Source organism: Podarcis raffonei, chromosome 16, assembly GCF_027172205.1.
Source record: "Podarcis raffonei isolate rPodRaf1 chromosome 16, rPodRaf1.pri, whole genome shotgun sequence".
Taxonomy (NCBI): Eukaryota; Metazoa; Chordata; class Lepidosauria; order Squamata; family Lacertidae; genus Podarcis; species Podarcis raffonei.
Window position 1 is genome coordinate 14,667,157 of NC_070617.1, and position 14,930 is coordinate 14,682,086.

The window sequence follows — 14,930 nt, forward strand, 5'->3', positions numbered from 1 at the left end:
AGCTGAAGTTTGCACAAGGCTTAGCTTGTAACAGCACACAGACTGGCCATTTAGACACAGAAAATCAACAGTGATTATTTATTTATTTTTAAAGCAACCAGTGGCACCCATTCCTGCACACTATTGTTGTGAGAGGGGATTATGGTACACGTGAGAGACTGCTGGAGGAACGATCTAGGCTCAGCCAAGCCAACGAAGCACCCAAAAGCACCAGTACATAAATATGTGTATACCCGAGAGCGCTTTTCCTGGCCTCTAAGCTACTGTATTAATACAATATTGATGCATTGTGGCATGTGAGGAGGGAGTACAATCCCGTAATTAAATGTTGGAGTTATTTGATGCCACATTTATGTATCACCCTTAGACATTTACAGAGCAAACGTTCTGCAGTCTTGGATGAGACATTTGCCATCAGCATGACTTTCAGATCTTCTCCAAGGGTTAAGACTGCCTCCTGCAATAACCCCCTGGAGGCAACTCGGAAAGCTTTAAGCCAAGCAGGAGCTCCCCCCGCCTCTTGTCGCCAGCAATAAGCAAAGATCGATAGTGCGGCTCTTCTGCCCTCGAGCAGTGACACTGGCAAGGTCACACGTGGCCTTGCTATGTGGTTGCTCCTCTGTGACTGGCAGGAACTCACTGGGTAGCAAAGACGCAGAGCAGGTTAAAGCCAAAGAGAAATTACTGTAATCTGTACAGCAGCACCCAATCGCCAGAGCTCTCCCCTTCCCCTAACTGCTCCATCCATTGAAACAGCACTGTTTGCAGGATTTATCAATTAGTATGACAAATCCAACATCCAGGAGAGGAAGCTCTCTCAGGTCCTATTTGGCAATTTTAGACATTTCACAAAAATGCTTCTCACAACTTAGTCAACAGCTAAGCCCACCCTATATAGATGCCAGGATCTTGATCCATCCCTTGTCTATTGGTGGGACAACAGGGGGAGCATTTATAGGTAGCTGCTCTCCAGTATCTAAGATTTATCATGATTTAATTATGGACACATTTATTTATTATGGACACATCAATATAAACACTCTGGACAAGACCAGACAGCAGAACTACAAAGGAAAACCAGGAAAGGATGAACATGAAAGTATTTTTTTTTATTAAACATATTATTGCTATAAAATGTTTTGAACCCAAACACGGCACACTTCCCAACCCTCCCAGTAATTTGTGCTTTTTGACATTTCTGCCAGCTTATACAACACACTGCGTCACTATGAAGAAACTCTCCAAACCAACCAATGGAGCAGGTGTACATGGGGGAGTTCTTTTTCCAACAGGGAAATGTCAGCATGAAGTGAGGGAATGCCCATTAATCCTTCTGTACTTACTCTTAAACAAGTGCACTGAGAAACAGAAACACAGCCAGAGAAAACCAGTGAAAGAGCCTCAGGCAACCACCCCACCTCACCATTAACAAGTACATGATAAGAAATACCAACCATGGATTAATGTCACTCTGTTGGTGACATTTCTCTGCAAAAAAATAGTAATAAAATGTATCGCCCCTAAAAATCAAGAAGAGTTGGTATTTCACTCTATGCTCCAAAGTAGGAATTACAAATATCTAGAGTCTAGAAAGCCAACACAGAATATATATGTTTTTTAGAAAAACCCACTGAATTTAAAAATACAGCAATGTTCTGGTGGTGCAATGATACCTTAGCACATTTTGAATAGTCCAAGTAATTATTATTTACCTGCCAACCTATGAAGAAAAGGATAAACAGCCTTTTTAAAATACAGAATGAAAACAGAATGAACATAGGCAGATCATGCAGATGTGATGTTTCAAATGCACAAGACAGGCTATTTAGCAAGCATTACATGGGATGCAGCCAAAAGCTGTCATCCTTGCCTCCGCCAGAGTCAGAACTCAAGGGAAAGTCATCACCCAGCAGCTGGACCTGTACAACATCATTATCCAGTTTGCAATTTGCCACCAAGTCCACCTGGCAGCAAAGAGATGTACTGCTTTCTGGGTTTGGAGAACCGGAAGAGCTCCACAGGACAAGCCCAAAATCTGTGAACAAAGAGCACTCAAGGAGCAGACAGGCAGCGCTCCAGTGAAAGAGGAGCCTTTATTCCACAAGGAGGTCAAATCTCTCTGCTTCTTCAAACTCCGCGTTCATCTGGGCTGCCCATTCATCCAGCTGTGATACCTGAAAAGGAACAGAGAGACTTCAGCTAAAAGGGTGGCTGCACTTTGGTGACGCTACAAGATAACAAACAGTCAGTGGTGTCCAGATTTGATGAAGTGAAGGGCCGTGAGGGCCAACCAAAGGGCCAACCTTTTTTTAGGATTGAAACTGTTGAGGTTTTTTTAGGATTTTGCCCCAGGAAATCCGGCCACAGGGGCCGGATTACACCAACCGGTGTGCCAGATTCGGCCCCTGAAACAGACTTTGAACATGCTTGGTTTTGGGGTAGCAAAGTTTAGCAGCATGAAAGCGCTAAAGGGAGAAATGAAATTCTGTGCTCTAGAGAGTTAAGCAAATTTGAAATGTACACCTTAGTGAATGAACTGTGTGTTAAAAAAGATTCAAATAATATAAAAATTAAGCAAACCTATGTTATAGTTTATGCATATTATAGGGCCCTGTGGAACTGTGCTTGTCACCCTTTTTTAAAAATAGGAAGCTGTACTTGTTAAAATCCCAGAATTCCCTGCCAAGGTGACCCAAGTTCTGAGACAAGACTGAACTCTACCACTGGAAGGGCTCTGCAAATTAAGAACATGAGCCTACAATTATTCTGCTAGATACGGGGATGGGAAAACATCTAAGCAGGGTGCTAACCATTGGGCAATGCTGCTCAGTAGAATCAGCTTTCAAGGCCTTAGCAAACATGGCCAGCCATTTCCTGTCTCCACACACGTGCCCTTCAGGCAATGTTTGAAATTCCCCAGGTGTTTGCGACTGGCATGTGTCCAATTGCAACTGTGGAAATCTCAGGATGCCAGGTTGGCAACTGACATCTCCCATCAGGATGACTCTTCAACTTTCTTAAGCAGGTAAGCAGAAGAGCTTATTTATTGTATTTACACTCCACCTTTCCCCCCGAAGGAGTACAAGGTTCACCCACCCCTAGTGAATTCCTACAATGCCCCTGTGATGTAGATGAAGAAGCTATGACTGGTCCAAGGTCACCTAGTGAGCTTCATGACTGAGTGGGGATTTGAACCCTGACCTCCCAGGTCCTAGTCCGACACTCCAACCACTACACTACCACGGCTTCCTACAGCACTTTTGCTCTGGGGCAGCTATATAAATTAAGTCAGTGAATAAATATGGGGAAAACAAAATGTCACTCAGAGAAGGATCTGAAATATTTTCCTTGAAACTTGAATTTGTTTTATTCTTGATTTTTTATTTGATGTTTTAGTGTGCTGTAAACTGCTGAGGTTTTTTCTTTGAAATATAAAGCAGTATAGAAATGAATAATAACAAATTTCACCGGGGTGGGAGGGAAAGATGCCTAGACATACCACTGTGGTGACTATAACCTAGATTTAAGGTGCCATTTAGTGATTAGCTTATATATCTGAGTTTCTAACATTGCTTCCAGGATTGTCAGGACGTGGCCATTTCTAGCCCTCCGTGGTGCAACTTCAGTAGCAAATAACTAGATATAGCACTTTAAAGTGCTCAATAAGGCTTCCTGTGTATTATCGAGTGGAGATCCTTACAACAAGACCATGTTACACTTATCACAGGTGTAGGGAAATATTTTTCAGCCACAAGGCCAGATCTTTATCTCTCCAATCCCTGGGAAGCCCAATTTGACAGATGAGTGGGGACCCCCACATGTCAATCACTTGACATTGCAGTGATGTTAGGCGACTCTTTTCAGCAGATGGAGCTGAAAAGAGCCAGTTGGTGCAGACTTTAATGTCCATGCTATGTCCCCCTTTCATGCTTCCCACACTCCATCTGAAATGTTATACTTACATCAAATTGTGGCATCTTCTTCTTCCTTCGTTTTTCCCTGACAAATGAGATACCTGGGATGTCTGTGTCTCTCTCATTGATGGCTCCAGGTTCTGCCACTGTTGACTTCTGGGGAACAGCTGTGTTCACAGGAGAGATGTTGGCGAGCTCACCTGGAACCAGAAGCTTATCAAAGCCAAAAAGTGTTTGCCGCTTGACTGGGCCATGGGTAGGTGTGGAAGTGTCTGACAGGCCAGAGCTGGGAGACTCTTGTCGCCTCCCCAGGAAACTGTGGCTTAAGGGGTTCTCCAGGCGGCTGTAAGACCGGCGTACTCTTTTTGGCCTGGCCAGTTCTTGCTCGTCATCAGCACTGACTGGGGGCAGGAGGTCAGTCCCTGCCGGTAAGGCCTCGGCCTCAGGATGCAAAGAGCTGTGCAGGGGAGAAGGCTTCAGTTCCACCTTGGCATTAGTTTCAACCTCTGTGGTTCTCAGAGGAATGTTTTCAACCTCTATGGCTCTCAGAGGAATGTTTTCCTTGTCTTCTTTTAATGAATTCTGTAAGAGAAGATGCAAGCTTAACCTTCAATAGGAAAGGCTTCTGCAGGTGGCAGACTTAGCACGCTATGCTGAATAATGATGAAAATAATACTTTATATGAGTGTTTTTGTATGCAATGTTTGGGAGGAAATAAGATGGTAAATAAACTAAATATTGATGTATGTAATTTTTATTTCTTAATTATATTTAGTGGTAGTATGGCTGTATTGTTTTTTTGTAATATAAAATCATTCAATAAAAATTAATATTTTTTAAAAAAAGAATACTCCAGCAAGAATGCCAAATGATTAACTACCTGCCTTGGAACAAATTAATTTAAGCCTATTTGCATATAGCCAAAGTAACAATGTTATGTGCCTTTCAGGTATCAAATATATCCATATTCATTTGTAAATTAACAACCCATCACATTGCGGGTTGGGATCATCTTTAAATAGCTCTTTTTTCATTTCCTTGTGCAGCGACACACCAGAATCAAAAAGGCTTAAAATAATAATTATAATAGGAACAAGTGTGTCTGTCATTTACAGCATCCCTGCTCCAACATTGGCAAGTTAAAGTTCACAGCCCTGATGGAAAGGCGTGGCCTTTCTGTTAACCACAGAACCTGGTGCTTGAGACTTACCCTTGGACTCCGACGAGGAATTAAGGCTGTTTCTTTTAACTGGTTTGGAAAAAGGAAAAGAAAACCCAAATGAAAATGCATTCTGCTGCCAGAACTGCTGCTCCTGTGGATCATGCCGTCTGAAGTGATTGCCTCCCTGCTTCAGAGGGAGTGCAATCTCATCCAGAACAGGTAACAGAACTATTTCTTAGACATGGAACCATTCTTCCACAGGGCATCTTTCTTGCCAGGATTCAGATTCAGTTAACTGGCCCAGACCAACACTGCATTCAGGGTCTGATCCAGGGTCTGCATGTCCCCTCCTGATCTTCAAATTAAGGTAGATGCACTATAGCACTAACATTTTGCCAATATTTGGATTTACTTGTTCTTTAAGAGCAAAGTGTAGATGAAAAGAAGAAGTGGTGAGCAGGTGTGAAGGACAGAGTATCACACAACTACAAGCAGCAGGGAGATTTTTTGGTGGTAGCAGCTTTTCCAACCTCCATCAGAAGCTTTAGCATGTCTTCTTTCAGTACAATTCTTCAAAAGATGTTGAGTTATAGTCCAAGTCTTAGAGCAACCAGTTAACTACTAAGGAAATTTGTGAATTTCAAAACAGGAAACTTGATTTAACTATCTTTGCATCTGGCCACCCTAAAGAGTGGCATGTAAGTACAAAAAATTAATCTGAAGGGGATACTACGTTTCAGTTTGGGCTTTAACTGGGTCCTGGGTGCAAAGAGGCTAAAGGTCGGGGGGGGAGAGAGAAAATCCATGGATGGCTCTCTCTGCACTAGCGGAAAATGGCACGAGGCCTCTGAAACTCTACGTACCTGCCGATTTCGTGGCATGATCTTTTTCACAGTGACCGGCCGCATTGCAAATGGTCCAGATGTCTGTGGAGAAGACAAGTAACAATTGGAGTGAGTGCTGAAAAAGAACCTTAGTAGAAAGTGTTATGCTCCTTCTGTCCAAAAGAACCCCAACACCAGCCTTTTGCTAACAATTCCCTAGGCACATCAGCTGTCAAAAAAGCACACTGGTAGCAGCAGCGAAGTTCAAGCAGGAGGAGCGCACCCAGGGAAAACACACAGGCTGAGGCGTTTCCTGTCCTACTCGCAGCCTAGTCAGGAAAACAGGAGAAACGTTTCCACCCACCAGTTTGCCGCCTGGCACTTTGCTCGCCACCGGGCTCGGCTTCCCCTGCGACACGGGCTGAGCCGAGGGCGACGCGATCCTCTCCGACCGGCGCCGCCGCGAGGGAGAAGCAGCATCAGCATTAACAGCACCTGCGAGAAAGGGACCGAGAGAGAGGGGCGCTCAGCAGGAGCGAACCCCGGGGGGATCCGCCAAGATCTCCCGCGATCCCCCTGGGCGGCAGCTCTGGATGTTGCTCGTTCCCGCCGCCGCACCAACAGCGGCCACCCAAGGCGGGCTGGGCTCGGGCAAGACAGACGCACGTCCTGGGGGCAGGATCCCAGGCGGGGCCCCTTCGTGCTCAGCCAGGCCGCCAGTCAACGGGTCCCCACAGCCGAGGGGGCCTGAAGGTCGCCCCAAAGGGAGGGAAGAGCGGGGCTGGGGGCGCTGAAGGAGAGACGGAAACGGCCTGACCGACTGCCGCCCCCCACAAAATGGGCGCCTCTTCCTCTCTTTGCACCGCCCCTGCTTATAACGGCCCTCTGGTAACGTGACCCCTCCCCGCTCACCTGCCCTGGCCTCCCCAGCGGAGCGAGCCCTCCTGGGCCCTGCGCGACCTCCTCCCGCCATTGCGGCCTGCGGGCGGCTTCCCTTCAAGATCCTCTTCGCCGTCGAATTCTCCCGCCACCGCTTCGGCGGAAGTAGCGTAAGGGAAGAGGCGCGGCAAGGGAAGCGAGTCGCCGCTCTAGCGCCATCTTGGGAGGGGCCGCCGCGGCCGCCCCGCGCGGCGCTCTCGCGAGGTTAGCGCCGCTCGCGTGACGCTGGGGATGATGCCATCAGAGCGCGTCTTCCCCGGAAGAGACGTGGCAACAGGGCCAACAGGCGAAGGCATCGTCGTCCCTCCTCCTCCTCCCTTTCCGTCATGGCCACGCCTCTTCCCCGGAATCTGTGAGGGGAATCCGTGAGTATCGGCGGACCTTCGCGCGGGGCCGGTAAAGAAGGGCTAGGGCGCCGAGGGATCGCGTCACTCGGACGCCTGGGTTCCTTTCCTGGTGCAGGGCAGGACTCCTGGGTTCCTGGCAGGACGGGGCTGCAGAGCAGGGCGCCCGGATCCCCTTCTGAAAGAGGAGCGGCAGTGGGGCGATCACTGCTCCTGGGTTCTTCGCGTGGCGTAAGCGTCGCTGGATCCGGGCGGGGCGGCTGCTGGGATGCTTGGCTGGAAGAGATAACGATTGGCATGTGGGTGGGGGGAGAGAAAAGCTTCTGTGATTTTTAAACATCCCAATCTTGAGGGTGCTTTCGTAGAGATGTCTTCAGTGCGCCTGGGACTCACTTGGGTAGTACAGTACTGTGTTTGTGTGGGCAGAGTATTGCTCTCTCCGTGGGCTGATTCTGGTATAGCTCCTCCATAGAGCAGTAACAGTTGCCTGAAAGATCAGGGAAATCAACAGGTCTAGCTTTCTCTGCCTTTGCAGCGCCATGTTCCTCGGTGTTACCTGCTGTGTTTTGGGGAGAATGCAAATGTTGGGGGAGCATTCAGATGGTGGCAGTGTAGATTCTGGACTCTGCTAGTGAGGAATGTGCAGGAATTGGAGCTAATGATGAAGACTTGGGGTGGAGGTTGTGTTTTGCTAATCTGGTACCTAGATTGGGTTGGAAAGCCTTCATCCAGGCAAGGCACTAATCCGTCTTTCTTTCTTTCTTTCTTTCCTTCCTTCCTTCCTTCCTTCCTTCCTTGTCTAGCTTTCTTTGGTCCTGAGTTGGCACTGTATTTGCCATCATGGGGCTTTGTAAATGCCCCAAGAGGAAAGTCACCAATCTGTTCTGTTTTGAGCACCGGGTGAACGTCTGTGAGAACTGCATTGTTGCTAATCATGCAAAGGTAAATGGGGCCACTGGATTAAGGGTGGAGGGTTGAGACCAGGCTAGAGAGTTACCTTTTGCCAGGAGGCAATGTAATCTTGGAAAAGGGGGAAATGGGGATTTTAGGTTCTCATCTTTCTCCCTTTTCCTGCTCTTGTTAGAAACACGAAAGCAGAATGTTGAAAAGTATTTGCCTTTGTGATAGGGTGTGTGAGAGGAACCTGCATCATTCAAGATTTTGGGCTGTAACTCCCACCAGGGGCACACGGGGATGGTGGGAGTTGTAGCTTGAGGGCCACGGCACCATCTCCCCTTCCCTCAATTGTTGCTCTATGCTACCTTTTCAGAAGTGTGATGAAGTGCCTCCTGGGCATTGATTTCTAAGCTGTTCAAACATTTGATGCAGAAGAGTGGCTTTTTGTTGCCCTTATCATCAGCCTTCATTGGCTTTTCTTTACTGGAGCTTGGAAAGTGGGTAGAGGGAAGAACCTAGAACCACCTCTGTAGCAACAGCTACTAGGACCAAAAGAGCCAGTCCATATGATCTCAGTCGTTCTGAGGTTTTTCCCCCCCAACTCTCCTGCCCCCTTTTATTTTTTAAACTTTTTGTCAATCTGCGTGAAGCTGCAGTTGCGCAAATGATATCACCATAATATGTGATTTACCTGTACATAATAAAGAAATAGGGTTGGTTCTGATTCAGTTATATGACTGTCTCCTTCCTTCAGTTTGACAATTTCCTAAGCACCCTCTTAGTAACACTTACTCTGCACCAAGTTCAGACCTCTCAGACACAGAAAAGTAGGCTGTGTTTTCCTTTGGGAATCTTACTAGACCTGAGCATCTTTAGAAAACTTTGTTATTGTTATCGTTATCATTGTTACCAATATCCTAAAACTCTGGTGCAACCACACTCACCCTGAGCCTAATTCCCTCTTGCCAAGCATTTGCCTCTCTTTTTCTTCTTCTAGTGCATTGTCCAGTCATACCTGCAGTGGCTTCAGGACAGTGATTACAGTCCCAACTGTCGGCTGTGCAATACACTTCTCTCCACTAAAGAGACAGTCCGGCTGGTCTGCTATGGTCAGTAAAAGTTCTCTGTGCTCTCAGGTGTGACTTCCATCCATGAAACTAGGTCTAGGCTCTGCAAGCAGTAACTCTGCTAAACTTAGCAAATCGTCTTCCTGAGGCCATCCAGAAAATGCACCCCTTCCCTGGACATTGAAATGCCACTGCAGCAACTTTAAAGTTGCCTTCATGCAAATAGAGAGGCAGGTAAATGTTGATTGTGGAAAGAGGGTGGGGTGCTTGTGGAAGATGCCCCCTACTCCAAGTCTGCTAGAAACCTGTAGTTGGTTAAGGCTACTGGGAGGGGGAAACTACAGTTCCCAGTATTCATTGTGGGAAGTCATGTGCTTTGGATATGCTTTAGCATATGGTGTGGTTCTGCCCTATCTGTTCCCCTGTCCCCATGAGAAGGTTCACCCTAACAGATCCCTCACCCCCGTTCCTGTAGATCTCTTTCACTGGTCCTGCCTCAACGAGATGGCCAACCAGCTGCCGAAGAATACTGCCCCAGCCGGCTACCAGTGTCCCAACTGCCAGGGCCCCGTCTTTCCACCGGCCAACCTTGTCAGTCCAGTAGCATCAGTACTGCGAGAGAAGCTGTCAATGGTGAATTGGGCTCGGGCTGGCCTTGGGCTCCCACTGGTAAGAGGCAATTCCAGCATTTTTGGTTTTTGCTTTATTCTAAGGAGGGCTAAGTGGAGGCATAAGAAAAGCTGGGTTGGATCAGGCCAGTGGCCCATTTGGTCCAGCATCTGTCACCGAGGCCAATAGAGCATAGCTATGAATGATTTGCCTAGAGCCTGCTGCCAGGTAGAGAAGTTTTGCTGTTTTTAGCTTCTGGGATTGTCTTGTGAGGAGGAAAGAACGTGATGCAGCAGTCAGCAAAACATCCTTGATGGGGAGGGGGAATCTGTAGTGGGCTCCTCATCAAGCAGATTCCCAGATGGCAGTTCCCTTTTTCCTTTCCCCTCTTGGGGACTGGACCAGTTCCATGTTTCAACATATGCAAACGGTTCCCACTTGGGTAAATCCAGGGTGTTTGTATCTGTGGACAGACAGACATATCCATGGAAGTGAAGGGTCAGCTTCAGGGCATCTCTGCAAGCTGGAAGATGAACCTCAACCAGGCCTGCTGGACTGAAGGCGTAGATTCCAGGGCCAGAGGACTTTCTGCACCCACCCACCCACTCGCACGTTTCTTCTGCCTGCTGTTGATTTTCCTAATTAGCCTTAAATCTGACTTTTGCTTTCATTCTGCTCAGATTGATGAAATGGAGACCGTCCAGGAAGCGGAGCCTCATGACACCGCAGACTACACAGATTGGTCCAGCTTCACGGGTGAGTATTGCCAGAGTAAGAGGAGCCAGGCACTGTGACAGCTGTTCTGTCTCTTGGCTGCTGGTCCCACCCCTCTCACCCCCTCTGGCAGGGTCTCCTGGCATGATAACACAACTCCTTTTCTCTGGAGGCTTTGTGAGCGCAGAGCATTCAAGGTGCCCCACTCAGGGAGACAACTGTGTTTAGGAACTAACTGGGGAGGGGGCTGCATTTCGCAATTCCATTCCCATTGGGAGATTTCCTACCCCTCTCTCCCATGAACATTGCAAACAGGAAAGTTAGGGAGGGGGGTTACCCTCATAGCAGCCAGAATCTCTGTGTTTGGTGGAGAAGAATTGTCGTGGCTCACACTGAAGACCTTGCCCCTTGAGGGAAGGGGCATGGCCCTGGTGACCCAGGGTCTCTGGCCTAAACTTGTGAAGAAGTGTCTCAAGTGCCTGAACCAAGCCTGCTCTCTTCCAGCCTTGCCTCAATGACCTCTCCTCTCTTTCTCGCCCCATATCCAGCCCTCAACTCAGAGGAGGCTGTGCAGCAGAGCCCCCATTCGGCCTTCTCTTACGGTTCAAGCGCAAGCTTCCCCTCCTCCCAACAACAGCAAAGCATGAACAATGGGGCGGTGCAGGAGCATCAGCACACGGTCATCAGCATGAACGCTTTGTCCAATGACCCCGTCACCATTAACGCAGGTAGGCACACAGGTGGGGGGCCTTTCGTCCAGGGAAGGGTGCTGGTGGGGGAACAATACTATCTCCCCCGCAATGGAACGTGGGCTGAGGAAGAGCATTGGGACCTCATGCCTTTTTGCTTTCTGCCTTGCTGCTTGTGGCCCGTTCCTCTCAGATGTGAAGCTGGCAAATGAAATGAAATTGGCAAATGGGGCAAATTGGATTGTGGGAAGCAGGGAGAGTTCTCCCATCCTACTGATGCTGCCAGTTGGTGGGCAGATATTTAAGATGGACAAAAGGAAGGACTTTGTACAGCACAGACCACACATACTTGGATACACACCCACCTTCTTCAGCTGCTGCTCTTTTGTTGATCTTCTCCTTGCCTCCTTGGGAGTCGGGAGGGCAACCTCACCCCAGTAGCGCCCCTTGATCAGTGGCAGGAGCCAGAGGGTGCTGCTCTTCAGTTCTGCAGCAAGTTGGAGCCAAATGGTTTTCTGGCATGGAGGGCAAGGCAAGCATTGAGGAGAGCCATGCCCATGCCTGGCACGCAGGAGGTCCAGGGTTCAATCCCTGCTGGCATCTTCATTTTCAAAAGAGGATCAGGGAGCTGCAGTAGCAGCAAGAGGTGTTGGGAAGGCCCTGCCTGCCTGCCTGCCTGCCTGCCTGCCTGCCTGCCTGCCTGGAGGGTCAGTTCTGCTGGTCAGTTTTTTTGCAGAGGCAACAGCCCTTGGCTCAATGAGAGTCTGAGCTGGGACAGGGCAGCTTCTGGGAAGCCCCCTGGGCCATCCTCATGCATATCAGGGTTTGTAAAGTGGGTTAGGCCTTTTTCGTGGGGGTCGGTGGCCTTTCCCAACCCATCTTCTCTATGCCATTATCCACTCCTTTTCTGGCAGCCTCCTCACCACGGAAAGTGTATGACACCCGGGAAGGCGGGGGCAGCAGGGCTTCCGAGGCTCACGTGGACTTTGACGAAGACAAGTACCGCCGGCGGCCAGCACTTGGCTGGCTTGCCCAGCTGCTCAAGTAAGTTCGGAAGAAGCTGCAGCCATTCAGAGTGGGGCTGGCCAGAGACACGGGGGCCTCCTGTTCCCATGGGGCTGATGTGGAATCTGGAAGGCTTCTATATGGGCTGGCATGAGAATGGTAGAGACCCCAGATACAGGAAGAGTCTGGGCTTATACTGAAGGAAGGGCTGGAAGCCTAAGTCCCAGTAGGGAGGGGCAGGAAGCTGTGCTGTGGTGTTTATGCAAATGTGGGCACATACACACTCTTCTTTTTGTTTGTTTCTACCTTCAGGGAAGTACTGCATTCACATTTTCAAACACATCATTTGGGCTATGATGTTGTGCAGGAAGCCAAATTGAGCCTCATAGACTGAGCTCTGTTTAGCCTTGATTCCAAATATTTCTCTCTGTCTCATCATCCCTGTTCTGAATTGACTCCTCCTTGTAAAGTGGAGAGGGCTGAAATCCACCTAGCAGGCTGGGAGGCACGAGGTCTGTCTCGCCCCAAACTTCCCAAGCTTCCCTCCATTACCTTCTGGGTACCCATCTTTTATATTTGAGCTTATTAAATGTTTAAATCGAAATATGTTCAACCTTCCAATTACTTTCCCCCCACCTTGGATTGTGCCACTGAAAGCAGGCACTTATGTCTTTAGCCTACTTATTAAGGAACTCCTTTCAGAAAATGCATTGTTCCTTACTATTCTGTCCCTAAGGCTTTCCTCCTCAGCTGTGTCCTCACAGCAGCTCTAATGTCTAGAAGGAGCTCACAGTGCACCAGTTTGGATTTCGCCTCTTCCCTGCTTGGAAGGAGCTCTTGCTAACACTTTCTCTCCTTCCTCTTGCTGTCAGGAACCGCTTCAGCTCTAGGAAGCAGCCCCGCTCCATGATGCAGAGGTTCGTCATCCTCCTCCTAATTGGTGGAATTGGTTTCCTCACCCTTGTCATCATCATGATGAAGGTGGGACGGGCCTCTGCCGACCACGACCCCAACTTGGACCCCAAGTTCAACCCACACATCCGGGTTGGGCAGGAGTGAGTGGGGGGGCAGCCTCTTCCCTGCTGGGCTCCCTTCTCTGTTCTGGGCTCCCCTGCCCACTCCTGGAGAAAGTTGGACTGAGGAGAGTCCTGGAATAGCACTTTGGTTGCAATCTCAACCCCTCCCAGGAAGAAACAGGGGACCACGGCCACTCCTGACAGCTTGGACAAAGAGACTCTGGTGAAGGAGTCGCCCTCTTCCTTCTGTCTTCTGCAAACTCAAGCTGGAGCTGGGAACTCTTTTTGCATTTTTGGGGGGCCCCAGAGAGCACCCCACCCCTTTCCTGCTGCATCCAAATGCCGGGATGGTCACAGACAGGAGAGGCTCGCTTTTCCTGGGCATCTCCCCATGACACTACAGAGAGGAATAACAGTTCAGTGGTCTGCATCTGCTTTTTCTGACTACCACTCAGTGGAATACCCCCCGTCTTCCTCCGTTCACTGATGTGAAATGACAGCTGCTGAGTCAGCAGAGGAGCTCTCTCACTCCCCCCCCCATCACACACACACCAACCCCCAAAGTTTCATTGGCTTTCTTTTACTGAAGTGAAAAGCCCATCCTCTTCGCTCAGCTTTTACTAGCAGCTGAGATACTCTCTTTTGTTTTTCTCAGCTTTGATGTTCATAATTATAAAGAAACTATGGAAACCAAGCACTCCCCACACACCCCTGCTCCCTCCCAGTGCCCTGTAACAGTGTCGGTAAAAGAGTGGGACCAAGTGGGGGTGGGGAGGAGTTTCCTCCCTTTGACCAATTTGGGGTGGGAGGGGGTTTCAGTAATAGGCTTCTGCTGTTTCAGACTCGCCTCAGTGCTTTGCTGTGGGCTACCTGAATTCCATGAACATAGGGAAGCCCTACTTCGATCTCCTTTTGGTCCTGGCAGGGCTGGTGCGTGGGGGGCCAAGCACTTTACCTAAGGCAGTTGTTTTTCCAGCACAAGGGTCTGCACCATCCCCAATAGCTTTCCTTAGCACAGCTGTAGTCCCAAGGAGCAGGTGCCTGATTCTTGCACAGCCCACCTTTGCCCTGCCAAGTGTGCACCTCTCAACAGGGCATCTGCAGCTGGAGAGAGCGCTAGGCAGGAGGGAGCAGAATCCCCCTTACCACAATACTCTGGCAGTAATGGAGACCTGGATAAATGGCTCATTGTCAGCTCAGCAGAACGCTGAAATAGCAGAAATCTAACTGAAAGCTGGCAGCACAAGTGGGGTTTGTTTTTCCTGCTTTAACAGTGCAGTGGCTGGGATCGTGGGTTCCATGTTAAGTTTATTGTGGCAAATGTGATGCCTGTGTACCATTATAGAAAGGACTGAGTTGGCCTTGCAATCCCAAGCGCCATCTCTCTCTGCTCATCCACCCCCCAGATCTCACGCTACAGGGCTGGTAGCAGCTGGGTGATCCTCAGACCCTGCTCTTCAACTGAGAGGTGCTGGCCCCATTCATAGCAGTTTGGAAAGGGAGTGGGGCACACAAGCCTTCCCATGATCCCTTGCAGCAAGGAAAGGTTATTTGGAGGTGTCTGTCTGGCATTGCCCCAGCAACGTGACTGTGTGGCTCACTGACCACCTCAATTCTCTCTTGGTGAAAATACAAGACTTTATTACACCTGAAGCAATAGACCTGTTTGTTTGTTGGTGTTCCATTAAACTCTCTTGGTTAACCCGAAACTGTATTTGCTCCCTCCCTTCTTCCTTGGAGGCAAACGGGA

At 49.0% G+C, this 14,930-nt stretch overlaps 2 protein-coding genes across 5 annotated transcripts; one reads left to right on the forward strand and one right to left on the reverse strand.

Annotated features, from left to right (window-relative positions):
- Window positions 1–1,593: 1,593 nt before the first annotated feature.
- CDCA5 (cell division cycle associated 5) lies at window positions 1,594–6,948 on the reverse strand. The gene is made up of 7 exons (XM_053368216.1): window positions 6,813–6,948; window positions 6,265–6,395; window positions 5,940–6,002; window positions 5,125–5,163; window positions 4,449–4,496; window positions 3,963–4,418; window positions 1,594–2,174 (listed from the first exon to the last, which is right to left on the reverse strand). The coding sequence occupies exons 1-7, from the start codon at window positions 6,871–6,873 to the stop codon at window positions 2,094–2,096; spliced, it is 879 nt and encodes a 292-aa protein (XP_053224191.1). The 5' UTR covers window positions 6,874–6,948; the 3' UTR covers window positions 1,594–2,093.
- Window positions 6,949–7,119: 171 nt separating this feature from the next.
- ZFPL1 (zinc finger protein like 1) lies at window positions 7,120–14,889 on the forward strand. 4 transcript variants are annotated; one of them, XM_053368212.1, is made up of 8 exons: window positions 7,120–7,204; window positions 7,987–8,125; window positions 9,078–9,189; window positions 9,623–9,816; window positions 10,437–10,512; window positions 11,019–11,198; window positions 12,074–12,203; window positions 13,037–14,889. In XM_053368212.1, the coding sequence occupies exons 2-8, from the start codon at window positions 8,024–8,026 to the stop codon at window positions 13,221–13,223; spliced, it is 981 nt and encodes a 326-aa protein (XP_053224187.1). In that variant the 5' UTR covers window positions 7,120–7,204; window positions 7,987–8,023; the 3' UTR covers window positions 13,224–14,889. The 4 variants fall into 4 exon arrangements, with proteins under 4 accessions (XP_053224187.1, XP_053224189.1, XP_053224188.1 ...); XM_053368214.1 differs by having other exon boundaries at window positions 7,143–7,191; XM_053368213.1 differs by having other exon boundaries at window positions 7,146–7,235.
- Window positions 14,890–14,930: the final 41 nt, after the last annotated feature.